This window comes from Chaetodon auriga, chromosome 5, assembly GCF_051107435.1.
Source record: "Chaetodon auriga isolate fChaAug3 chromosome 5, fChaAug3.hap1, whole genome shotgun sequence".
Lineage (NCBI taxonomy): Eukaryota > Metazoa > Chordata > Actinopteri > Chaetodontiformes > Chaetodontidae > Chaetodon > Chaetodon auriga.
Genome location: NC_135078.1, coordinates 27,644,524 through 27,671,644, shown reverse-complemented (window position 1 = coordinate 27,671,644; position 27,121 = coordinate 27,644,524). Strand labels below are relative to the sequence as shown.

Here is a 27,121-nt window from a genome sequence, read left to right as displayed (position 1 = left end):
GCCGCAGCGTCTGATTCACGCCGAGGCATCGGCGGCCCTTTAGACCCGTCTCTCAGATTCATGCCAAGACTAATTCACAGGCTTGTCGTGGGCGACGGCGTTTGACATCAGCTTCCAAGGCGGACTAATGGGAGACTTCACCAAAGGTTAAAGGGTTAGTGTGCTTTGCTACCGCTCTAACCTTGATCACCACAGTAATTATGAGAGGGAGGGACCGAGAACATCCCTGAGGCTATAGATGTGGCACAGCACAATGTGTTTGTGTGCAGAAGTCATGGGCGTGTGCACATATTTGCCATAAGTACAAAAGCAACACCCAGACGTACCGCTTCAGCTTTTCATACATTAAACCAGGTCACACTGGCGGCGATGTAAGGTAAGGTTATGTTATGTCATCCAGGTGCAGCGTTCTCTCAGCTCGGACCAGTTAGAAAAGAACACAGCGACGCACGGTGACACCACATCTGGCTCTGGAATAATCGGTGGCTCTGCTGAGTACTAAATGAAATAAAGCAGAATTTAAAGCCCAGAGCGGTCACAGATGTGTGGAGTTCTTCTTGCAAGCGAAAGAAAAAGCTCAGATGGAAACCAAATCCTGTGCATTGCTGCTTCAGCAGAAAAATCAAACAACTGGAAAGAACTCGCCAAAACTTGGCAATTGTTCCTCGCCTTTGAAGTTCTGCATACTCCTGTATTAGAATAAATACATAGTTGCAGCGAGAGAGTGATTAGAATAAATGGTGAAGGTATGATGCGTGGTAAGAATCAAAGGCACACGTGGCGAGCTAACAGTCACATTCTTGGAGGGAGACAGTGAAGAGAAAGAAAAACTTCACGTTGCTCCGATCTGTTTGAGGCTGTCACACTGCATGAAGGCTGACATGTCATATCGTGTGTGTTCATCAACATGCCGCAGCTCTCCTCGCAGCGCAGACCGCAGCTCCGTGCACAGGACCAGTTCGGCCTCTGAGGGGGCGGTTCTGGAGGCGATCCATTATCAGTAATGGGTCAGGGTCACACAATGGGGGCACTTTGTCAGATCTGTTGGGGATGCACTGCGGTAGGCAAAGGGCTCGCTTTGATCTCGGTGCGTATGTTCACCGGAGTGTGCCGTGTCTGAAAACTGATCCGCTCTCTGACATTTCCCTCCCATAACCATCTCAGGATCTGCATCTCCTCTGTGAAGAAGAAAGATCACGAGAAAAAGAGATGAATGTCGCAGAGGATTGACTGTGACTTTCGGGGGCAAACTCACAAACCCGTGCAACCAACAACACATGCACATAATATCTTTGTCTTTGCTATTGTCTCTCCTTTGTATCTAAGATAAATGGGCTGTTAACAGTTGGTGTGTGTGTGTGCATGTGTGCGTGCAAGTGTGCATCTGTGTGACTCAGATAGGAGCCCAGTGTTTGTAGTTTTTGTAGTCCTGAGGGCCCCCGGTGGGTGTGCTCACTTTAAAGGGCCCAGTGAACTGTGAGGACTTGAGACATGAGACTGTGCCGCCCAACTGGCCCCAGGACACGGGTTCACCCGGAGAATGTGAGCCGAGCGGGGGAACTGGGCCGAGACGGGCTCCCACAAACCTCCACTCCGTCCCTCAAGACAGCAATCCCATCTGAGAGCCTCGGCTCCCGCTTGTCAGGCGGAAACTCTACCTTTCTGTGGTTACTCGTCGGGATCTGATTTACATCTAAATCTGCCGTCTTTGTCACAAGTGCAGTGTTTTTAAGCTGGTTTCCTCACGTTGTAGGTGCACATCTAGAATCTGTCACGACTCAGCAGCTGCTGTACATCTAATTTGTAGCTTTAAGTCCAAAAAAATTATCTTCAAATTTCTGTGAGATTCACAGTCGGCCGGTTCAGTGACTGTCTGAAGGCCAGGCTTGTTGTTTGATATTTGAATCATGGCTGTGGTGATATTCCAGTTTTCTTACTATGAAGAAGTTTCATGAAATGGCCATAGACTTCCATTCAAACATGGCTGCTGTAGCTTTCAGTCAGTTCCATGTATGTCACCCTGCTGCCACACAATAAATGTGTATTAATGTGCAGCTGAAAATAGATTTGGTTTTGGTCTTTTAATGGGATTTGTTGATAATAACACAAATACAGAATCACCAGACTTCTCCTTTAAGGCTGCTGAAGCCTCTGAAATTAGAGGCAAACAAACAGAAATTGTAGTTGAAATTAATTCCGGTTATACAAGCTGGTTTGGTATCACCCGTGTTTGATCATTGTTCCATCTAATTACAGGTCACACGGGTTCAACGTGATGCGACATTTATTTAACAGGCAACATTTTTAAAAAACAGTTCTGACTAAATAAAAGCTGATCGCCCACATCTGCGTTTATCCAACACGTCTTCGATCACAGTTTTTAAAATAATGTTTTTGGATGTAAAATCTTCCTCTTCGTCGTCCACATCACTGCTCAGCATCCATTTTCACGCTGCGAGGGAAAGCCTGGGACAGAGCGCCCGGCTAATCGTCCGTCTTACTGATATCATAATAACGTCTGCATTTCCACCAGATTACTTTTTAAACTTTTGACACCGGCTGTCCTGTATGCAGGATTTATTTTTAGCCGCGGAGACGGTTTGAGGAAGCCCATATAGATTGCACCCTCCCAGGAGAGAAAAACAGACGCTGCAGAAGTAAAGCGAACCCCAGCTGAGTGTCGATATCAGGTTATGATGTTTGCTGTTTTAACATGAGCCTCTTTTCTCCTTTCTCCTGTTGTTTCTCCTCTTCAAGGGTAGACAGGCAGACAGAGGCCCGGGGCTGTATCTCCCCAGCTGGGATCTTAGGTTAAGCTCCAGAGAGAAAAATACCACCGCTGTTGACTTTTTTTGGTGCATTTCCTTCAGTGCAACTCCATTTTACGTTATCCGCTGCACAATTCCCCTCACATGGTTTTGTTGTTGTAATTTGGGCTGAGGTTTCCTTTAATTTAGGCAACTGGATTCGACGCCAGTTCATTCTGAGGTCAGAGGTTATGGAAACACTGTCAATGCGAGCTGCTGAGCTGCGCCCGCTTCGCGTCATTTAAAGGTAAAATAACAGGCGTGCAAACATGCAAACTTTAATTTTCTTCTGCTACCATTTAAAAACTGTGGCTTCGGATATTCGATCTATGATCTTGGGACACACAGAATCTCTAACGCGCTCTTCAATGGGTGAAAAAGAGCACCAGCATTTTCTTTTATGCTCACAGAGCGGCACTGGGGTTGTGCTCTGGGTGAGGTCTGACGGATGTCAATTAAAGGGCTATTTAAATATTTAAGCAACAAAGTTTGCAAGTCGTCCCTTGGGTGCAGTTATCGGAGGGGGGTAATGCAGCCTCAGCTCTCCGAGGAGCAGCTGAATGCCAGGCAGGCAGTGTGGATAGTTGGGAGGCATCACGGCTTGGGTTACAGTGTGAATTAAAGCTGACACTAAGAAGCGCTCCTCACAATGACCTGCAGAAAACAGCAGACAAAAGAGTCTATTTTGAAGCAGGACAAAGGGGAGGTTAGTGGAGATACCTGAGCCCAGGCCGGCCTAGTCAGCGTGTCTGCGGAAGGACGAATGGCTGGTGCCGCGGGACCACCACGGCTCGACGCGGCAGGAGAAGAAACACACTGAAAGCACATTCCTGCACAGCCCATAACACCAGAAAAGACACACACACACACACACACACACACACACACACACACACACACACACGCATGCACACCAGAATATCCTGCGCACACGCCGTAATTTGTAAGACATCATTTTTGGTATTAATATCAGCGTTGTCAGTGGTGTGACGGGGTTTGTGGTCACGCACACACAAACACTCACACACAGCACATCATTTCATAACAGTTCAAAACAGAGGGAGATTGTCGGCGCTCTGTTTCGCTCCCCGGAGGACTTTGTCATCTGAAAAGCATATTTAACCTTTCAAATCTTCTCAGAAATGTAATTTTCCCTGCAGCCAAACTTACTCAATCATTACTATTGACACTTTGTGATGAAATTTACATTAGCAAAAATACTTCTGAGAGCGCTCCGGCTCTCTCGTAGCAACCCTCGCCCCCCCCCAGCTCTGCCTATGAATGCTTGTGAATTCCACAAGAGTTTGCGCTATCTCCCTTCATCTGCTGTCACCATGGTCCTCAGCATGCTTTCACCTCCGTCCTAATCCCCCACTTCATCTGAAAGTCAGGATGACAGCTCGGGCTCTTGTGCTCTCTCTCCGCCGTGTTTGTGTTCGCTCTTTTATTTTCAACAGCATCCACCTGTTCTTGGAGTGGGGGGGGGGGGGGGGGGAGGGCTGCAGGTAGGCGGCTAAAACTAATTGCTGGAGTAACTGGGATCTTCATGCTCAGTTAGTTAAATCAATTATATTGCGAATACGCACATCAAGCCATCAATATTCTCCCTGGTTCCAAGCTGAGATGTCTTAATAATTGATATAGCAGCTGATTTTTCTGTCAGACTATAGATCATTTGCTTCTAGCCGAGCTGACAGCGTCCTGGTTGAAGTAATTACTTTCTGCAGACATCTCCCAGGGTGCAAAGTGTCCACACAACAGCCACGTTCTCACACTGGCGCTCTGAGGGTCACCAAACCGGACTGTTCAGAAAACCATGGCTTCAGTTGAGAAAACGCTTTGGGAGGGGAGGCAGAGGAGGAGCGGCTATCGAGCTAACTGCTCAGGGCTTGGTAGGAAAGTTTGCTCTCACATTGTGAAAATAACAAGACTGTGACACAACTTGCCACAATCTAGACGGGTAATTAGAGGAAATGTGCCACCAAGCCAGTGGAAACTAGAGGAGCCTCCCCGTGTGGGACTGAACTGGATGTAACAAACAACAATTTTAGGTGTAAATGAGGCCTGAGGAAGTGTCGCGTAAGAGATTAACAAACACAAGATGTCAGAACGCTTTTATCAGAGAAATGAAAAGCTGAGATTGTCATAACTGTTGAAAATGGTGAAATCTGAAGGTGAATGATGGATGAATCTGTCAGTTCATTCATGACTAATGTAGCTCTACGTGAATATTACGTCTATTATATAAAAGCAGTAAAGTTAACTTAGATGCACAGTCTTTCTGCTGGGAGGGGTCTCAGTCAACACAATGAAAGCAAAGGGTGACATCATGAAGCAGCGTAGGATCATGGGAGTTGTTGTCTTTATTAATAACCCCTATTGCAACTAAAATCTATCTGACGTTGCTTCCTCACTCTGACATCATCAGCTGGCGTTTCCTGTTTCGCCAGCGCCAGGCGGCCAAATGAAACGCACCTTTAGCCTGAATAACACAGATTTCTCTGTGTTTGTTGGAAACATCTGGGACAAAGGAAGCACACAACTCAACAAACTGTATCATGTCGGTCATGTTTGGACATTTTAATGCAGAAAAGTTATATACAATATGTTTAAAGGGTAAGTTCACACAAGTCTTAAAGCAATATTCACGCACTCAGATGGAAATTTGAAACATTTTCGGTTGCTGTAATTGTTCCTGCTTTCCACTGAAAAGACGTCTTCCTGAAGGGACTCCAGTGGAAGTGATGGGGACAAAATCCACTGTCCTCAGTCTGTGTGTAAGAAAAGGACCTCATCATTTCCACTGGACTCGCTTTAGGAAGAGATCTTTTCATGGCCAGTGCAGACAGGAGGGACGTGTCAGTGCACAGGAGCATGGGGGTATTGATTTAAGACAGACTTGAAGAAATGTGAACTTATCCTTTAATTACTAAGCTTTGTTTTGTAATTTGCACTTCAGGTTTTTTATGGACCGTCCACAAATACATAATTCAAAGTTAACTCAAGAACAAGAGACTTCTTTATAAATGAAACTCTGTTCTGTATATTCAGTGTTTTATCTTCCATGTAATCTATATTTTTTTATATTTTAAGAAGACAATAATGAAGTAAATTTGAGGAAAATGTCACTGTTAAATCTGCTTTTAGCACAAAAAGGCCTTTTTCAGAGCAGAGATTTCAACCAATGATTGCAAGAAAAGCACAGGTGTCACTAATGGCATTAACGGCTGCGTTCAGGTCGACAGTGAACCAGCGTGCACCTTCATTACCGTCATCATTTCCACCAGCCGCGTCTGTCCTGCTAAGACGGGTCGAAATGTTTAATTCAGTCACTAATTACAGCAACATCAGAGCCAATTTTTTGCTCTTATCGATATGTTACTGGTTTAACTAAAAATGTCTTGATGGGAATGACTTCTTAATGGAGGGTTTGTGCGGACACGCGGTGCGCAGTCAGACAGAGCAGCCCCAGCAGGAAACCAGCAGCTTATATGTCTCCGGTCTCCACTGATTAACATGGATAACTCTGACCCACAGAACGGGTGAGGATTCCTGTCTAATTGAATTACTGTCAGTCTCCGAGCCTCCAAATATTGTCTTGAACTTATACCCCTCTCTGTAGCCAGAAACTATTTGTATTATATATGTTGGGGACTTTGTTTTTTTCCTTTCGACTGAACTGCAATTTAATTTTGGGCTCTGGTGCAGAAAGTGGTGTTTTACACGTCTGCTCTCGCACCAGACGTCTGAACTATAAATGATTATTTGATATAGCTTCATTTTTGGCCCCAAATTATTCCACTTAAAAAGACTTTTACACATTTTCAACACATCTTAACTCATGAGGGCAGACGGAACCTAAATCCAGAGCTGTGATCTAGCTCGGGGAGGACGGACGTTAAAGGAAAGCTCGTCTCTGAGTGTGAGCCTCCTTCTGACGCTGAGGCCAAAGTCATGTCACTTATTGCATTGCTCTGGAATGAGGTGCAAAAACATGGCTGCCAGCTCTCTTCCCCCTCAGGCCCTTCAAAGCCCAAAGGCAGGACTTATGTGCTGTTTCATGCATGTTATCCACTTTGCATCATAGGAAAACACAATAAAGGCCCCTCTGCAGTACAGGCCCCCAGCGGATAAACAGCTTTGTTCTCACTTGTTAGCATCTAGCAACAGTTCCCTTATATAAAATGCATTTGACTTGGACATTCAAGTCACACCGACATGAACATTCTATTAAATATGTATATCTCAAGTGTCCATGTCTGATTCCAAAGTGGACAGTTTGAGATTTATGGCACCATTGACCCTCATTGCTTTGCTGCTTCCTCAAGAGAACCTGCCACAGGCTGCGTGCCAAATGCTTTAAAATTTAAAGAGGTGATGAAGAAACTATCCAGAGGAGACAAAAACACATCAGTTCTGCCACAATAAGACTTTTCTCTTCCTTCTCTCCAGCCTCTTCTTTCCACTTGATCTGTTTTACCCTGAACACTCAGCGATGGCAGCGAGTTGACAACTGGCCGTTCAGACGTATGGTTGTTGTTACGTATATGGAAAGCCTGGGAAAATCAGATAAACCTTCTCTCTGTTAAATCCCAACGGGACCTCCGTTTTGGATGAAATGAAGAAACCCTTGGCTTCGCTTCCAGGAGATGGCTCTTTGATACGGTGACGTGTAAATGACCGATACATGCCAGGATTGCAAATATTGGAAAGTTCATCATTTCAAGTGCCAGTGAGCTTTTCACAGACTGCAGGATGAAGGAGGCTCAGAGATGGTGGAGGGGTTTTTTTTCTTCAGGCTGTTTGCTGCAAGCAGAACACCTGCATTTTTCCAGGCTCTGGAGGACTCTGAATTTGACCTCTGCGTACGAGTAAAAGGGTATTCAACTTCTTCAAAATGTCAGAATGCCACATAAATCTATTGTTCGTGACACGTTCTCTCCGCAGAGGCTCAGATAAAGAAACACCTTTTGGAAAGTGGTGAGGCTGACATACTTTTCAAAGAGCAATGGAGGAAACGAGAACTCCCATATTCTCAGAGCAGCGCTCTGATTTGTCCACACTCGCTGGTAAACTGATAAAGTACTGTGACAGTACCTCTGGAGTGTCTCATAAATGCTTTGTATTGACCTTAAAGCATTTGCTGACCACAAACAAAACTACGGCCGGGGGGGCGTCTCTCCCGTGGGGAGGAGATGATTTTCTCCGGCAGGCACACAGGATCACTGTCTCGGTACTCTGAGCTGACCTTCCACAGATAGCAGCACCTTCCATTGCTCCAGGCCTTCAGTCTGAAAATCTCTCCTCTGCAGGATGGATTGGGTTCCAGGACCCTCTACTCTCCTGGGACTGACCCAACCCGGGGAACAGGGGGCTTTCATGGGAGATCACAGGTGCTTATATACAAAATGGCAATTTTCTTCTTCCATAATTCCATGTTACTGCATTACCAGATCTTATCGTGAGGCCAGTATCTCATTCCTGAGGTTTTAGACGTTAATGAAAGATGCTTTGCCTCCGGCCACTGGGGGCTAAATCAACAAGCCTAGGATTCCTGTTGGCCTTTGTGGGGGAATACCAAAGGCAGAGCGCGCACTGAGCTGAGGTCAGAGACAAAGCACGGGGCTGAAGATGGAAATGCTGCACCCAAACAAGCGCAGCGCTTCCCGACCTCTTTCTGTCCGACGTGCTTCCCACAGCCCGGTCACATGTGCTCAATGCCCCGTCAGCGACACCACCTGTCATGCTCCAAACGTGCGCGGCTTAAGTCCCGTTAATCATGTAAAGGTGGATATTGTTACAGGAACGTTATCATACAATTGAGCTGCATTTGTCCCGCTCGGACATGCAGAAGCTGGATGTCTCAGCCGTTTATTAACATCATTAATTTTAGCTAACAAATGCAAACATTCATCCAGGATGTTTAGTTAATTAAGCTCTCTACCCATTATTTTTAGCGACCAATATCGAGCATTCATCTGTACCTTTAGCTGCTTCCACTGTTTAACAAATACTTTTAGCCATTTCCCCATTAGCATTAGCATTAGCAGTCTATTTTAACAATACATTATCCATTCAGAGCTTTTGTTAATTACTTTTAGTTAACTGTTTATCTCCATTTAACCTACCATTTCAACATTTATCCTTTGTTTATTCCTTATTTTTGGCTTCTACTTCTAGCTTCCTATTTCAACCTTTTATCAAACACTTTTAGAAAACTGTTCAGGCCTCTCTGCTGCTCACCAGTTTTCATGCAATCTAAATCGTAACATTCGGTCATCAGGTGTTAGAGCCAATTACGGATGTCTTTTTCAATCAAATCAAGCAATTTTGTTTTTTCTCAAATTAGTTGGGCTTCTCCACAATCTTCCCCTGCACTCCCTTGCGTCTGTAGAAGTGCCCCCCGGGGTACAAGTACCCCAGTTTGGGAATCACTGATTTAGTGCACACTAGTAAGCCCACTTTATATTCCCTTCTTATCTTTCCCGGGTCACACATGATAATCGTCTGACGCTGTCATACTGTACACTTAGATAAACAGCTAAATATTGAAATTACTGGATCTATGTACGCTGCGGTATAATAACACATAATGATTGCCTTATTATTCTTTTCACTGGAGAATTGAGACATTTTGATAATTACCTTTTATGCCCTTAGCGTGCCCTGGAACCAGACTACAACAACCTGAACAATATGTGTTGAGGATATGTAATTTCAGCCACTTAGGATCATTAAAAAGAGATCATATTGAATATCACTTCTAGAGAGGGAAAGAGAAAGCGAGAAAGAAATAAAGAAGAGATTTGTTTGTCAGTCAATTCCGACCCACTCAATCTCCTTAGCCTTGTGAAAGAGGGGGAGAGAAAGGGTCAGGGTCAGCTTTCTGTAAATCTTCTGATGAAATGTTGACAAAACAGCCAATTTTCTGTAATTTTCCTGCAGCCGTCTTTCAGCAGCTTACTCACTCAGAACCCCTTCATTTCAAACAGCAGCACACTGCGACCTCTGACATGTATCTCGTCCCTGACTTCTTTGGCCTGGCAGAAAGACAGTAACAGTTGTGCCTTTTAGGTCAGGTGGATGCCGTTTAAGAAGCCAGCCTCATAAAGGACTCCTTTGTCTCTCAAACAGCCTCTCTTGGGCCCCAGTAAAAGGATAAGAAATGTAGTTAATAGCTCAGGAGTGGCCTAATCATCAGCTGCCATTACTGCTCCAATATCAGCAGAGATGACAGACTTATCAATAACAAAGGCCCAGCTGAAGCCTCCGCCGCTCTGTCATTTTGATCTTTGCTCCACTAATCAGAGCTTTCATTTGAGCTAAGCACCAGGCAGCACACCTCTCATTCTCTTCATGCTGTGCCAGATATCACTCATCTTTACAAGCCACTCTGTATTCCCTCAACCCCAGGCCACCATTTCCACAAATTGGCTTAATTTCTCAGGCAAATATATGACACATCTGAGAGCTCATTATCCTTGCAATGCAAGTGATTATTGTAGTTACTGCTAAAACTCTCTGAGCTTTCGAGGTTTTGTCTTGAACGGCTTTGGTTGGAGTCCAGCTGATTTTTAAAATGAAATGGAGACGTGTCAAACTGACGATCACTCCGGTGCATTAATATTTCAGAAGCTTGTGCTGTGTTTGCTTCAGCAGCGCACTTCCGAAAACACAAAGGGATTTTGAGGCATGTTGTTTCTGCGATTTCTCAGACAAAGGATGGACTGAGGAGTAAGACGTACACTTAATGTGTGGCTAAACGAAAACAACACAAATATTTATGAAAGGCTGTCAGTCGATCCAGGTTAGATGACTGTTTCTGCCATTAGCCTCAGAGAGTAAATTTCATATATGTCGAATATTACAGTCGCTTAAAGAGGCTGATGTATGTGTTTTTTAATGGTCATATACATAGTTTAATGCCAATATTTCTCTTGCTCATTCTTCCACAAAAGGCTCCTCCATGGAGGAGAAACCTGAGAGGACCGGAGAGGTGCTCCCGCACCTGGACGAGCTGGCCCTTTCATTTACAGTCATGGTGAGGATCAGGCTCTGACTGACTCAGACACCTGCTATTGGGAAATATGTTCTCCATCAGTGAGCTATAGACTATTTCTGGACAGGAGCACTGGGAGACCATTGTTCTCCCCAGCACTGACAGCCAAGGTATTCTGGGGCTCTTGGCACACATAGAAAACAATGTGTTATTCATGTTAAGCTTAAAAATTGGGCTACTTATTCAACATTACCAAACACACTGCGCTTAGTGTGGTATACGTTGACTGCAGCCGGATAGTTCGACGGCTTTTAATGTTGCTATAAAGCTGCAAACTTTATATATTCCACAGAAGAGGTTCAAATGTGGTGGGATTTGTTTGAATAACTGCGAGTGATGGATCAAAATCAGAGAAACTGATGGATCGGAATAAAAACGGAATCACACAAATGTCCTTTTCAGACAAAGAATAAATAGCTATCTTTCATATTAAGCATAACCTATGGTCTGAGGCTTAGCATAAAACAGTGGAACTCCTTATTCCCTCAGTTTGATACATGATATGTGCTCTTTAAGCAAATCATCTGGTCTCTGCTCCTATACAGTCTCATACAGGGGCAGAGGGTTTGGGGATTTTGCAATGTCATCTGGGATTAAAAAGGAGCAGCACATCAGAGCCCCGGGCCACACCACCTGGAGCCCCTATACGATCCCTGGCGCTGCACCACTCAGAAGCAGCCCCATTAGCTTACCGCCAAATAAATTCCTGGTCAACCAAATGACACTGAGCTAACAAAGCCTCGTTTCAGAAAAGATTACAACTTCAACAGGAAACCCTTTGATTATGAGTTTGTTTGAAATGTTATCAATACCATGATCATTACTGCGGATCAACAAAACCATCTCTAATCACCGTACCTTGGCTGCACCTCCAGTTGTGCATCAATCTCCAGAAAAAAAAAAAATCACGGTGGAGAATAGAGGAGTGATTTGTTTAACAAGAAGCACGTGCAATGACAAAGCGATTCCTTTCTCTGCGATGATCACCCACCTGCACACAGATTAGGTCAGATATTCACCTGAGCTGCCAACCTGTCACTCACGCTCAGTAAAAAAAAAAAAAAAAAAGAAAGAAAGAAACACACACAGCTCACATTCATTTCATGGAGAGAGTGGACGAGGACAAGAGTTTACCTGTCCCGTTACCAACAGAGGAACATGTGCCCTGAATTATCAGGCAAACAAAGCACAGCATACACAGAGTTTACAAAAAACTATCATGATCCAGAGCAAAAATAAAATTCTGTGAAAAACGGCTGCGAACTTTCACCTCCGGCTGGGGTCACAATGTACACACTTCAACACAACCTGCCATTTACAGACATAGAAATTGGTAAACAAAAGATTAAAGATTAAGATATATAAAATATTGCAAGTACACTTTTTGTGTAAGTGCAAAGTCCTTATGAATAATAATACTCACAGTGCTCCGTTATCATATTCAAAGCTCTATACTTAAGAGAGATTACTACAATAAACAAACGTCTTGTCTATATTGGGCGACGGCCAAACTTTAGAAAGATAAATTCAAGTTCTGTTGTTTTAGGATGCTGCGTGAAGGCTGCACTTACAATATTTTCCATTCTGTTATTCTTTTATTTGTTTGTTTTGGATTAACAGGAAAACTTTGCTGATGATCACAAGTATTTTTGCACTGTCTCGAGGAAATCTTTCTCACGAAGTTCATCAATAAATGTTCCAAAGTTTCCCTCATTTGACAAAGTCCAATCAGTCATGATGCACAAAGTTAATGCGGAATTAATGAACATAATTGAGACAAGAGAAAACCCCATAAACAGGCATTAAGAAAAGGATTTCAAATAAGAATGAAGTTAATATTTTTATTCACCGTTTCAGCTCAGTTGTATAATCGTTCATATAATTTATTGCATAATGTCATCTGATTGGCGAAGAGCACATTTCCTTTGGAAGGCTGATCCACCTGAACTTTTGCAGAGATGTGGGCTGAAAATGAGGAAGGGGACGCAGATCTGATGCTTCGTCATCAGTTTAGTCTCTGGCGCCCCCTCGTGGTGTCTCTGCAGAACTGAAGGAAATCATTCAGAGTTCGTAAAGACAGATTATGCAACTCAATCTAAAAAAAAACTTTTACTGAACAAAGCAAAGGGGTTAAAATATTTAATTAACATGTGGTTGTGAAACTTTCCAATGAGTTTATAGTTGAGCAACGCCTCTGAAGCTGTGACAGTACACAACTCAAATGTGTTCTTCAAGTACTGCAATACCACAGTTCTGGTTCTGACAGTCCAATGCATCATTGGTTAGTGGGTTAAATGGCCCAGAGGAAAAGAAATAAAATCAGGTTTCACCATTAAAACCACGGAGACGTTTCCAGTGGGGGTGGGCGTTGGGTTGGCTGCACCCATGCACAGCTGGAAAGATACGGAGCAATGTCATTTCCGATTTAAATGAAGAAACTATAGTGTTACACTAAGTACAGCATTAACAGAACAGACCGAGTGCATTAAATGCACTTAGATTTAGTGTTCCCTCCCACTGTCAGTGCTGCGAAGTGAAAGCAGATGAAACTGACCTATGAATACTTCTATGGCTTGGGTGTAGTCAGTAGATAAGAGTACAGCCACGTTATCTGTTGAAAACAATTTGGAGACGGACTGTGGGATACTCCAGCATCGCGTCTTATATGAAGAACATGATGTGTCAGTACACAATACTGACATGAGCAAGGGAGGGGCTGCTGCAAAACACACCGATAGAATGAATGCAAAGAGCCAAAAGAACACTTCCTGTTGATGCAAAAATTGCAGCAGCAACTGTCTGACACATCTGGACTGGAGAGGGGGGGAGGCCTGGCTGTAGTGTTAGCGAGCTACTGAGGGGAATGGACAACGTTCAATGCTAATCTGGAAGACGGTGAGTTTCGTGGACTTCCACTTTGGCTTGGAGCGGTGACCGTAATGCGTTTGTAATGTCGGCGCGTCTTTGCTCTTACGGTGAAAGTAATGGGGAAATAATTGCCCGTCACCGTGCGTTAGCAACCAAATGCTAGCTAGCGTTAGCCGCTACTTAGCACTGGTCGCTACTACACGGAATGGCTGCTAGCAAGCTAGCGCTAGCTGTTAGCATGAGCTAGCTAGCATAATAGCTATTTCATATGACAGCCGACATAGTTTGTACCCGCATTCGACGTTGCAATTTAACGCTAGCTACTAAACCATATAATGCTGTCATGCTTTTGTACAGCCAGGAAAAGCGTGACCAACCCGCAAAACAATCCACCATCCAAGACAGAGTGAAGTCTGTGTGAAAGTTACGCATTTTTTTGAAATGATCGCTCGATTGTAGGCTAGCCATGTAGCTAACGTTAGTTAGCCGTCGCTTGTGTGCTGCCTGATAGTTGGGTGGTTAGGCCCTGGGAGCCGATGCATTTTTTTTTAACTAACGTTAACCTAGCTACAAGTAACCGTTGAAATGAGAAATGCTGGAGACATTTAAAAAAGCAGGTGGCTATGACGGTCAAGCTAACGCTAACGTTAGCTGCACCGTAAGGTAGACCGCCCCATCAATTGCTAACTAACTACTAAGTGAACGGTTAGCAGTAAAGTTTGAGACCCCGCACATTTGCTCCCCGATGTTTCGACAGTCTACGTATGAACGATGGGATCAACAGTAGGTTACATGCTAATGTAACGTTACCCCGGTGTTCATTGACTATGAAGCTAACACGGGTAACCGTGACTGCTGGTGAACAAGTTAACGCTTTAAATGTGTAGCGAAGACTTGGAATAATTCACCAGACTTGTCTTAATTTCATACCACTGGCATGAGGCCCGAGTGCATTCATGGTGTCAGAACCGAACCAGGACTGTTGCCTTCGGTGGTTTTTGTGGGACATCCTGTTTAGTTAAAGGCTCCAGTACTAACAGTGTTCATTGGTAACAATCGGTGTAGCTGTAAAGTAATTGTACGTGATTACAGTAAAGGACAAAGTGCAGTGACATGGCAAGTTACTCTTTCAGTTATACCTGGGTTCAACCAGGCCACCCGGGACGGTGTACTCCACTGACTCACATTTACTCTGAAATGTCCCTGAAATGTTCTTCTGCGTTAAAAGCCCCCATTTGAAACCAACAGCATGTTATTCCTGGACAACTGCGTGTGAAACCAGTCTTAATACTATAACTACAGGGCATGTCAGAACAGATAGCAGCCAAACCAATTAGGAATTTTGCATGAGCAGGCATTATGGCTTTGCACCCATTCAACTCTATCTCTTATTATCCCGCTTCTGTTTGGGATAAGCAGTAAAACTGAAGTGGTTTGAACCGCCTGCAGAAATGAGTGATTGTGCAAGGCATATAGAGGCTGGATGCAGAAAGTCATGTCTGGTGAAACAGGACTGGGAGGGCTTATCCTGGTAATCTGGAAATTCAGAAATAGCTGAGGCAGTGTCAGAGGTTATCGATTTTACCCTTTTTTCAGTGCAGTTACCAGTAAATTAGCAAAGCGCATGATTTCCCCCGATATTGTTGGCAAACTTTTCTAAAATTTTGTCGTGTGCTCATGATTATTGATACAGATGTAGTTGTACTTGCTGTTTTCTGAATCACAAGGTGAAAAGTTAAATGGTGTTTTATTTACTTGCTTACTTGTGTGATCATTTTGGGAAGAAGACAGTAAAACAGACACTACACGTCGACATTTGCAGGCCTTTTCCTGCATGTCAGCAGCAAACAGTGGCTGCGTTAGTTGAGCTCATTTCTACCTTAAGCAAAACCTGATCATTTGGCGGCAATAAAACCTGTTTTAAGGGCATTGCGTCAAATGTATCACTGCCAACTGTAATTGCACCAGTGGAATCGCTGCGGGGTAGCTCTAGGTGAAAAGACAATGTACCAGGATGATATCCTAGCTCATTAGAGCTGGTCATTAAAAGCACCGTTCATGCCGCAACTAGATGTGGTAAATTTGTCAAGGCTGACGCCGACAAAATGCATGAGACCTGCTGCAGGAGGGAAGGACAGAGAGCACTGTTGTGGATGAACTAGGCTCCCTTTCAACTAGTTACTCTCATCTGAATGCATCAGTTGCTTGCAGTAATGCAGATGTTGGAAATGGGAAAGGCTGTCCTTGTGGATGCCTTTTTGTTATCTTGTTTTTTTCTTTACGTCACCAAGGAGGACTTGATTATGTGATCAAATAGGGGCTATGACAAGATATATATATCAGGCAACGCTAAAAAGGGTTCCATTGTGTTGCAGAGCATGCTGTTCGTGGCAGTACTTTTTGGTATTTGAACGGCACTTTGTGTTCTTCCACACGTCATGGATGGAGGCAGGAAAGTTGTGTGAAGGCAACACGAACAAATACGGAAGCAAGTGAACGTGACACAGAACGAAAGAGTATTTCCAAAAAGGAGAAAGTAGTGAAATGTAATAAGAAATAGGCCTTTCCATTTTCTATAAACTGTGTGATCTGACATGTGTGGGATTCTGGTCTTAAAGCGCAGCCCTAAGATCATCGCAGACTTACTCCATTGAATGAATATGTGGTTGGAAAAGATCTTTTGTGTCTTCATCTGATCAGCGCGTGAGCAGGCAGAAATGAAAGATGAGCATTTTCTTGTTTTCCACTCATTTACTCAGAGAACACACCCAAAGGCTATGCATACAATATTTAACCCTGCATACCGAGCTTCCACTGAGCCTCAGCCGTCTCCACAGAGCATGTTACTCTCACACCGGCTAAGTTCCTCACATCATACCTTCACTTCGCTCACTATCTACTCTATTTTTATCTTGTTTTTCATTATCTCTTTTAAATTGCTCTCCCAACCTTTGCTTGTGAAGCACTTCTGAGCCGGGTCTGGTTTGCCCCACAAGCTGTTTTTCAAAGTAGGTGAAATGCTGCTGATGTTGAAGAAAGCATACAATGCCGGCGTGCTGACTTTGATTTTTCTTCAAATGTTTTTTTTTCCCTTTCTCTCCTTTTTGTGAGCGACATGCTAACGTTTAGAGACTTTAGGTGATATCGTACCACCACAGCTATGCTGACCTGATGGTCACAATGTGCTTAGCATCCTTTAAACCCTCCTACACGAAGCAGCTGTGTCTAAAAGGTTTATTAACAGGCGGGGAACTAGAGCTGCAGATGGAATTTTTGAGCTGAGTTTAAACATTTTCCTTTTTTTCCCACGTGAGTCGAGCATGTGATCCTCACCCAGCATGTGGATCTCAACTACTGAGCATGCATTCTTTGGCTTCCCTTCAACTTGGCTCCATTCAGCATGCATGCTGCTGGCAGTCGTCACTGATACGTTTTACTGTATGAACATGTTGTGTTATGGGCAACTGAGAATAATGTACACCTTCTTAGGGTTGTGTTTTGCTCCATCTTTCCCTCCTCTGTGCCGGGACGACGGCATATGGTTTGTTGGACAGGTGTCTTGGCGAGCTTTGGCAACGGGGGAAAGTGTTTATGTTCCGAAAGTGCTGACAGAGACTCGATGCGCAGATCATGCTGAATTGCTAGCGAGAGGTAGGGAGGGAGAGGAGGAGGTGCGGCGGGAGAGAGGGGAGAAGGGCAGATGGAGTCGGGGGAGAGGAGGGTTAAGCTGGAGAACTGATATATGCTCAGGTTTTGCAATACGGAAGTGTTTGCTTTTCTAAATGCCACTTACACAGTCGGGGCAATATAATTTCATGTTACAGTCGCAGCTTTCCACAGTGTGGTTTGACTAGTTCTGCTGGGAGGGCAGGGCTGCGTCTGTTAATATTTTATCAACCCGGCTAAGTCCGTATATTGTTGTGTAAGGCTACCATACCACTTCTGATGCGGCAGCTCCTTTCATGTAGGGAAAGGTGTTTCAGGAAAGCTGCATGTTTGTATGCTGGGAAACACCTTAATGCAGAGAAAGGCATAGGTGAGAATGAGCAGATCAGCCGGCGACGCCCACAATTAGGCAGCTCCAACAGCGTGTGTCGGTGTCATTACTGCCGCTCATTTGTGCAGCTATATCACAGAAGGCTTGAAGAAAGACTTTGTAAGAGACCTTTCAGGAAAGCTTAGTGCATGCTCACCTTCCAGGCTGAACCAGATCGTCTGCTTTCGCTGCCAAATGCAGGATATATACACTTCTATGGCTTCCCACCTGTATGCCTGTTACGCTTCACCAAGATCAGTGCATGTGGGACACTGGTGCCTTCAATCAGTCGCAATCGTTTCATCGACTTTCCTCTGACAGCTGTGATGACTAATCAAGAGAAAACTAAGTTAATGAACGACAAATGAAGGATGTGGAAGTGAATTTTCAAATTGTGAATTTTTTCTTTTGATCGCGTTGTCTTCTTTGTTCTTGCACTTCCTCTAATACTTGCACTTTATTCTGTTAAAGTGGTGCCATCCCAGCAATGTTTTCAGCACTCTCTTTGTGGTGCTTTGGACCCATTATGAAAACTAGAGCTATTTATGAAATAAGTGCATGTTATATGCAAATCATGTTGGCCATTTTCTGATTATAAATTCACAACAAAATTAGTTTTGGGTTTCCAGTTGTGCCGTCTGTCTTTGTTTAACCAGGAAGCGCCGCTTTATCGCTCTCGCCATAGCCACCAGACTCCATTCACAGAATCAGTTATTTTACCACACTTCACTCAAACTCCGAAGAAGCAAAAGAAAACTCAACAAAACCTTCTTGGCTCATCTTGCCACTGCTGCACCAGTCTCCACCAGCTCTGGCTGAAACAAACTCGATTCTCTGAGTTAGATGTGCAGATATCGGGAGAGGAGCGAGGGGGAGGGCGGACATCACAGACGCAGCGGGGAAACCGGCGTGTAGAGCCAGAATATTTTCATTTAACTCTGCAGTCATTTTCACTGGCCGTTATGATCTGTGAGATTTAAATATGTTGGACGTGAACAGATTTTTCCCGGTAATAAAAAAAAAAAGAAAAACAGTAATTACCGGATAGCAGAAACGCCCTCCTGAACAATAGAGCCTGACCATTATTGAGGCTGAGGCCAGTATCAACATATGGGAAAATCTGACACAGCAGTCAATATTCATATTTTACACACATGCATGAACGAACATTACAGGATCCAGTAAATTTGGTCATTAGAGATTTTTTACTGCGGAACAATAGACTTTATTATGAAGGACAAAGGTGACAGGAAGAGTAAATGTAAAATATTATATAACGTGTTCCATATTGGATTGTACGTTTCGGTGGAAAGTTCATTAGCATGAATGTCACAACAGGAGCAGGCGACGTGGATAAGAGCTGTCGATGGATTCATGCAGCCAGCAGTATAGAAGGGATTATTTATATTGCCTACATCATCATATTACTTAGCCCTGTATCTGAAGATAAAAACAACAAAATAAATTCAGCTTCCTTAGACGTAGCCTGTAAAGTGCTGCGTCTGCTGCAGTGCAGTCAGTGTTGTTTCTTTTAGCACAGTTCTGTACACAGTGACTTATCTCGAACAGCCTCCTGTCTCCTCTGTCGTGCATATACTTTACAGCACAACAGCTTTTTGTTGCAACGCATTGCAAATGTCATGTTTTCAAATCTAATGTTTCCTTCTCGCTTTCTCCCTTTTCCCGTCAGGCTGTCGGCAAACTGGAGAAACATATCCAAGAAATGGACGACGGCAGCTACATCGAGTTTGATGTGCCGGAGTTCAGCAACACTGTTCTGACCCAGCTCAACGAGCTGCGGCTGCAAGGGAAGTTGTGTGACATCATTGTTCACATTCAGGGCCAGCCGTTTCGAGCCCACAAGGCCGTGCTGGCAGCTAGTTCACCCTACTTTCGTGACCACTCGGCTCTGAGCACCATGAGTGGCCTTTCCATCTCGGTCATCAAAAGCCCTGAGGTGTTTGAGCAGCTTCTCGCGTTCTGCTACACGGGTCACATGTCCCTGCAGCTCAAGGATATTATCAGTTTCCTCACCGCTGCCAGCTTTCTGCAGATGCAGGCCATCATCGACAAGTGTACCCAAATCCTGGAGAGCATCCACTCCAAGATCAGCATCCCAGTGAGCGTCTGCAGCCCAGAGAAGGACGACTCGCAGACCAGCCACAATGGGGTCAATGACAGCAACCTCTTTGTAAACCCCACCCAGATCTCCCCCCCTTACTACTCCCGGCAGAGTCAGGCAGGACACGAAGCGCGCTTTGAGCTGGTGGGAAAAGGCCTGGGCCGGGTGCGGCAGCCAGAGGAGGGCCAGTCGGACCGAGGCAGCAGCGACAGCGTGTCAGAGCATGACGCTCCCATGGAGGGAGAAACGGAGCAGGTGGAACTGATTGGCAAAGATGGGCAAGTAACAGACGTGCATGTGAAGATAGAGAAGACCGACAGGCCCACTTACTCAGATAGTTCCTCAGCCGGCGATGATGGCTACCACACGGAGTTGGTAGATGGAGAGCAGGTGTTGGCTGTCAGCGTGGGTTCTTACGGTCCTGTCATCCAGTCTGCTACCTATTCTTACTCAGGGCTGTCCTCCCCGTGCTTCGTCAACCTGAGCAGCTCCAGTCCTTCCCGCTCCATACTCAGTGGCTTCAGGGGTGGGCGAGCCAGGGCCAAGCGCCCCTTGGCCATCCCAGCGGGGGTGCTGAGTCACATCAAACCGGGCTCAGACGACGGCGAAGCGGCTGTGGGACCCACGGGGCTGGAGAACGACGTGCGAGAGCGCAGCCTGCGGAGCCAGTGGTACCCCTACAGCGAGAGACTCATTTGCATCTACTGCGGAAAGACCTTCAATCAGAAAGGGAGCCTGGATCGCCACATGCGCCTGCACATGGGAATCACCCCGTTCGTTTGTAAGTTCTGTGGCAAGAAGTACACGAGGAAAGACCAGCTGGAGTACCACATCCGCGGCCACACGGACAACAAGCCCTTCCACTGTCAGATCTGTGGCAAATGCTTCCCCTTTCAGGGCACCCTTAACCAGCACCTGAGGAAGAAGCACATGGGAGCATCAGAGGGCAGCAATCACGTGGACTCTCCAGAGAGGACGGAGGGAAGCTCAGGTCAGAAGGACCAAGAGGAGACGTCTGAGGGGATGGCCTTCGAGGCGCAATATGCAGAAGAGGCACCAGCCAACGAAATGGAGGAGAGTTCAAAGTGCAGTCCAGAGGAGGCTCAAGCATCAAGATGTGATTTTTAGGTCCTGCTTCAGGTTAAGGAAGCTTTAAGAAATGTTTAACTCAACTTAAAGGACTTTTTTTCTCTTTGAATCAGCTCCCTCCACTATGGACATTTCTTGCATCAAGGGTTTCTGTCATTTTTGTGAAAGCTAGATGTTGAATGCAGAGAGCAAATGGGTGCTTTATAGAAATTTGATTCTTTCAAGCAAAGGGAGTAACAACTTACTATTTTTGAGGCGGTCACAATAATCAAGACCCCCTGATTGATTTCTCTTTTTATCTTTCCATGTTTTTTAAAACATATTTACAGAGTTATATAGGCATGTTGCAATAATTGATAATGTGAAAGCTCTGGTAAGATGCTAGTCATATCACCTTTTTACCTGACCTGTTTTTGCACATGTGGCCACAGGAGGTCACTTACTCACAAGGAATGATTTTTCTGCCAGTGCAAAGCTTCGTGTGACATATCCGTTCAATACCTCATGATGCAACTACATACTCATAACAGACAGTATTTTAACTTCAATGAAACTCACCAGGTTCTACCTCATAGCCAAGAACCTACCAGGCACACACACGTGGTCACCGTTTTGAAATCCGTTTTAGGTTTTATGTACAGTATCTTATTGCCAAACCCTGTAAAGAATATCCTCAACACAAAGCCTTGATACTTAGGGGAAATATTCCTTGCTGATTGTATGGATTAGGGACAAAGTCCTTATCAAATGTTTCATGGTCAGCCAGGTTAAATTGATGATTAAGAAGGTGCTATGTTAGGAGTGCATTACATTTGCTAGCTTTCTTCTGTTTGTTTTCGGCGAGGGACAGAATAGAGTAAGAAAATGGCCCTGTGTACTTTCAAGATATGATTTTGCTGTCTTACGATGTTTGTTCCACAAAACACTTTTGAATCTTCTCATCACTACTGGAGATCTCGCTCTGTTGGCCAATGGCGTGCTTTTAGACGCCGTCATCCATGTAATGGGTGAATTACGTCCATGCGGTGAAGTCATTTGTATTCCTCTATACTCTGACTGCAGACTTATACTGAATTATCATACGTGTAAATCGTTTCGTCCTGACGTAGGCTTCTAGGTTAGCGCTCGGTGTCTAACAGCGGCGGGAGTACTGGTCGTCAACTCAGCACAGCAGGAACAGCCCTGATCTGTTCACGTACATCCACGTAGTATGCTAGTCTGAATAATATGCAAACAGAAAGAACAAAGGAATCTCAGCCATTCTGACGTGGTTTTTCTTCCATTATCTGAAAGAGCTCTTGGTTTGTTTCCTTTTCTTTCACTCTGTCCTTCCCGTCACGATGGGACGGCCGCTCTGCGACCTCTGTTCTCTGCATCGGTCGGGGGTCAAGTGCAGGCTTGGAGCATGTGTCGCTCATTTGTCAGTGCGACTGTGTGGTGTCGACACATGCTAGATTAAGGCTAAGAGGTTAAGGTTGTTCGAGCCAAGCGGCGATCCAAAGTATTGATGCACTTTGCAGAGTTAGTGGGTGGGACGGGGGCTGTCCGATTGATAAAATGTGCTGGTTTCTGTCTTAATTCTGGTGCAGCAGCGGCAGAGAAGGACTTGCTTCATCACAGCGGTGATTTTTTTTTTTTTTTGGTGAATTTTGATGAGACTCTGCAATCACATGAATACTATTGGCTCCAAGCCGTGCATATGGCAGTGTTGTATTTTATCTATACTGTTTGAACCATGGGGATCAGGGATGGGGGTGGTGTTAGTATATAGAGACTTGGTTTAATTTCCATTGTGACTTAAAATAATCTGCATTCACAGTAAATGCATATAAGGCACTTAGAAGGCCTGATTGGTTATCATATTTAGCTCATTTAAAGCTCAGCTGGGTGGTCCCTTTTTGTGCTATCCTGCTTTCTTATTTGCCATCCAGCTGTTTAATGCCTTTGTAGAGGAGCACCTGCTATACGCTTGTTTTCGTCCCATCTGGTCCAGCTGAATCTGTGTCGATGAGTTGAGTTAGATTATTTCACACTTTTCATATAATTTTCTACTTTGTGTGAATTTGGTGCGAGAATATTGTGTTTTATTGCTTATGTCTAATGTTACGTCAAGAGCGCGCTCTTTTTATTCCACTGAATGTGCTGTCTTCGTCTTCACTCATTGACGGTCAAGATAGCAAACCAAACTTTAGGGAATTTTGCAAAAATCGGTATAGCTAGCTTTGCGTCTAAGGGTTCATCACAAACACTTCATCATCACCCACAGCCGGTCAGCCCGTACGAAACCTTTTAGATGAATGTTTACCCGTTCAAGGTTATTTCTGTCAGCCGCGGACGTGACGTGAGGTTTGACAGCTCGTCCGACCTCGACGAAATCGGTTGCGAGCTAATTTGAGTCTGCCTACGATGATTCTCGCCCTTCACCCAGAGAAACGGAGGAAGCGCACACCCTGCTGCATTACTGTCGGTCATGTTTTGTGAGTAATGGGTACAAACTGCTAGAACGATTTTGTGCCAAGAGTTCACACCAAAGACTAATAGGTGATTTTTAACAGTCAGCTTTGACTGTGTTGCGTTAATTGAATGCTCATTAAGAAGAAAAGGCTCTTAGTTTAACGTAGGACTAGTTCATTGCTATTTGAAAAGGAATGTACGTTTCCCTGTTTATAACAATCACTTGTGTATAATTTGAACAATTTGCTAAGACGACGTTCAGCCGTGACGTCATAGATGACATCATATATTAAGCCATACAGAAGCTGACAATATAAAAGTTGTGCAATAGGTATTGTAATTGTTCAAAGCCAATGTAAACAAAAAGAGAACTCTTCACTAAAAGTGGCATCTTAAACTTAGTGCCTTGCCACAAGCTTTACATTTTAGATGCAGGCACTTGGATTCCTGTGCCTCTTTCGTTTTTTAAGGATTGAACAGAGAGATTAGGAGACAATATGGCCACGTCATTTATTGTCAAGTGGTGCCAAGAATGAGTAGAACTGAATTCCTGTCATTCCTGTCCATGTTGTTGCCCCCCCCCCAGCCCTTGTTTTTGCTTTTTACCATTTGATTCACTTTCGTCACGCGACGGAAAACTGACTTTAAGATTGAACTGATTTTGTAGCAGTTGATTACAATCAGATGAGGCAGACCGCTGCCCCTCGTCCAGAGGCCATACTGTGTCCCTCCTCTCTCACCACTGAGGACAATCTTGGCAGCGCACCGTAGTTTTTAGGCGTTTTAACGACGGAAGGAGATGCATGAGAAACACAAATCTACTTCCTCTCCGCTCTCTCGGAGCATCTGGCAGGGCAACAGCTGCTCGGGTATTTAGCAGACAATAAACGGAGTATTTGTGGAGGAAAACAAGCTTACCCTCATATACTGTAGCTTAATTGCACGTCGCTCAAACCACGAAATTGTATAAAATTGCCAATGGATAATTTTTTAGCTTGAGTTTTCTCGTATTTGTGTCATCGATTGTGCACTTACAGTTCCTGATTGATAGTAAATACCAATTCCATCCGGGGAGTCCAGTTTGTCTCAGAGTCACCCTGAAGGGACTCAGCTGGAGTCACTTTGGTCGGGACCTTTCCCCTGAAATGGTGCTTTCAGACTTGATTTCTTTTTCCAATCAAATGAGTAAACATGTCGGTGTCGTCATCACAGGCGAATGGAGGGGGAATATTTCAACGCTTTTCATTAATTCAAAGTACTTACGTGATAGTACACACCTACCGAGCCAACTGAACTTGACACACACTCGTCAGCTCTTAGTTCCACACCTCGGAGAGGAACGGGAGATGCATTATGGGCCACAAGTAATCAAAAGGAAGTGTTTACAGGGAAGGCTGTCAGACTACTTTTTGAAATTGCAGCTCGTCCTATTCTTTTTATAATAAACTCACTTCAGGTAGTTTACAAACACTGATACAGGCTTAGAAAAAAATCTTAAGTCTTCCATAGCTTTTCTGTCAGTTTCTGTCCACTGTGTATTATAAAAAAAAGAAGCAATAACCTTTTTAAAAGTGGTGTATTGGGATCATCAAGCCTATTGAAATATTGGCCTGTCACAAACAAAGTGAATGTCAGGGAGCTGTTGAATTGAAGTAGGACCAGGACAATTTGATATTGATTTATTTTTTATATATTTTCTGAAACTTTGGACAGGTTGACTTCCTCTTCAGAAAAAAAAAAACGTATATATAAATGAAAAAGTGGTGTTGCTTACTGTTCTAAATGCTCATCAGAATCCAGTGGTAGTCAGTAAACTGCAACCCAAGAACTGAGCGTGTGGTCATCGAACTCAGTGGCACTGTTCAGAGCTGCACCTCCAGCTGTGTCCAACAATGAAAGGGATTTTTTGGGCTGTATAGCCACTGTTCTGGAGCGGGCGGGCTGCCGTCACGTCGAGGTTCACTGGTCTCCTTCGGCTCCTCGGGCGCTGAGACTGTAGTTGTAGTTGTTCAGGATCAGAGGGGAAGTTTATAGTCCAGCTATGGTTCCTTTTCCTTTACAACTCCCTCGACTCTGCACTATCATGTCTCTGGCTCATATGTATTTGGTGACAAGGCAAAAAAAAAACTTAGAACTCAGGGTATATAGTGTTAAAAGTGGTCTCATTGGACATACATCTTATGTCCATAGTATAATTGTGCACTTCTCTTCAGGTGGGGAAACAAGTCCTCAGTCAGTGGTTCCCAAACATTCTGCCTCAAGGTCTCAATGAGCCCATATTTTCCACAGAGCTGAGGCCCGAGGAGCGCCGGAGACCATGAACCCGAGCGCGCCAGCAGAGACGCCCCAACTCCTGTTTTTGTCCACTCTACACACAACCTCACAACCCAACTGTGAACCTCAGAACTCTACTGTTTTGTACAACTATGAAGTAAATGAAGCTAGCTAGAGCTGATGTTGTATCTATTGCCATTTATGAATTTATTTTATAGCATGAAATAAAATATATTTATTCAAATTATATATTTTACTCATAATCATTCTGTGCTGCTTCATTTTGGTTCTTAAGCTTGTAAATTGCTTTTTTATTATATAAAAATGTCAATAGAATAATGCGTTTGTAAAATAAAGACGCTGATTTGGCTCCGATTTGTCTTTTGTGTGTCTCAAAGAACAGTTTGTGTGTTTACATGTGCGTCAAAATCAGTCATCAAGGCATTTTTAATGAAAGGGAAGAAAACATGAGTCACGTGATGCTGCAGTAAACCTTCATGAGAGCCATCTGGAGGAGTAGCTGATGCATGTGCCACGTAGAGCCTCCAGAGGGCGCCACAGAACAACAAATACACCTTGACCCGCTGCAGACCCCTCTGAGCTGAAACCAGTCTGCTTCACTTCACCAGGAAAACGTTACTAATCCAAACAGCTGTGAGTCAGTGATCGGCCGCTGGTGTGAAAATTATTTGCGTTTTGCTGGATAATAATTAGCAAACCAGATGTCTGAAAAGACACTTTCCTCTTGTACTGGAAAATAGGCCATTCACAAACGCCACCCAGGCCAAGCAGCAGAATATAAAACGATAAATCGCTTTAGTCTCAAGACGGCTGGTGATAAAATGAATTTATCACCAAACAGGCTCCTTTTCCTGCTGGATGTCCCGTCAAATTCTCCGCATAATCCTCAGCAGTGTTATTGCTCCTGTCCCTGCTGCGTTAAAAAATGCATCCGAAGGGAGGAATATATTCAGAAAGTGGCACAGCTGTGCAGCAGCCTCCCATAGTGTTACTGCTGTATGTGGGTCTTACAAAAAGTAAGACCATGAGGCAGCTAATAAACCAAGTTGTGCCGCTCTCAAATAGTTTACATCTGTGAGTCTTCACTGGGAAGATTTTCAGCGTTTTGCCTCTGAAATGTTCGTGATAATCTCAATAAATAACAGCACTTGGCAGCACGTGACGTGAATGAGCGCCACTCAGTGCTGAAAATCCTAATAAACTGGATGAATTGTTTAAATGACAGCATTATGTGGCTGCACAGACACGTGATCCTAAAATAATAGGCTAAATTGCTCTGTTCAGTGGAATATGAGAATTAAAAAGAACCGCAGAAAACAAGGCCAGGAAAGCCGAGGTAGCCCTGTTTCCACACTGCCTATTTAACTGCATTCTGTGGCTATGATGTATTG

At 44.3% G+C, this 27,121-nt stretch overlaps 1 protein-coding gene across 1 annotated transcript; it reads left to right on the top strand.

Moving 5' to 3' along the window:
* Nucleotides 1–13,606: 13,606 nt before the first annotated feature.
* On the top strand, nt 13,607–26,079 carry zbtb34 (zinc finger and BTB domain containing 34). The gene is made up of 2 exons (XM_076731239.1): nt 13,607–13,761; nt 19,461–26,079. The coding sequence occupies exons 1-2, from the start codon at nt 13,744–13,746 to the stop codon at nt 21,018–21,020; spliced, it is 1,578 nt and encodes a 525-aa protein (XP_076587354.1). The 5' UTR covers nt 13,607–13,743; the 3' UTR covers nt 21,021–26,079.
* Nucleotides 26,080–27,121: the final 1,042 nt, after the last annotated feature.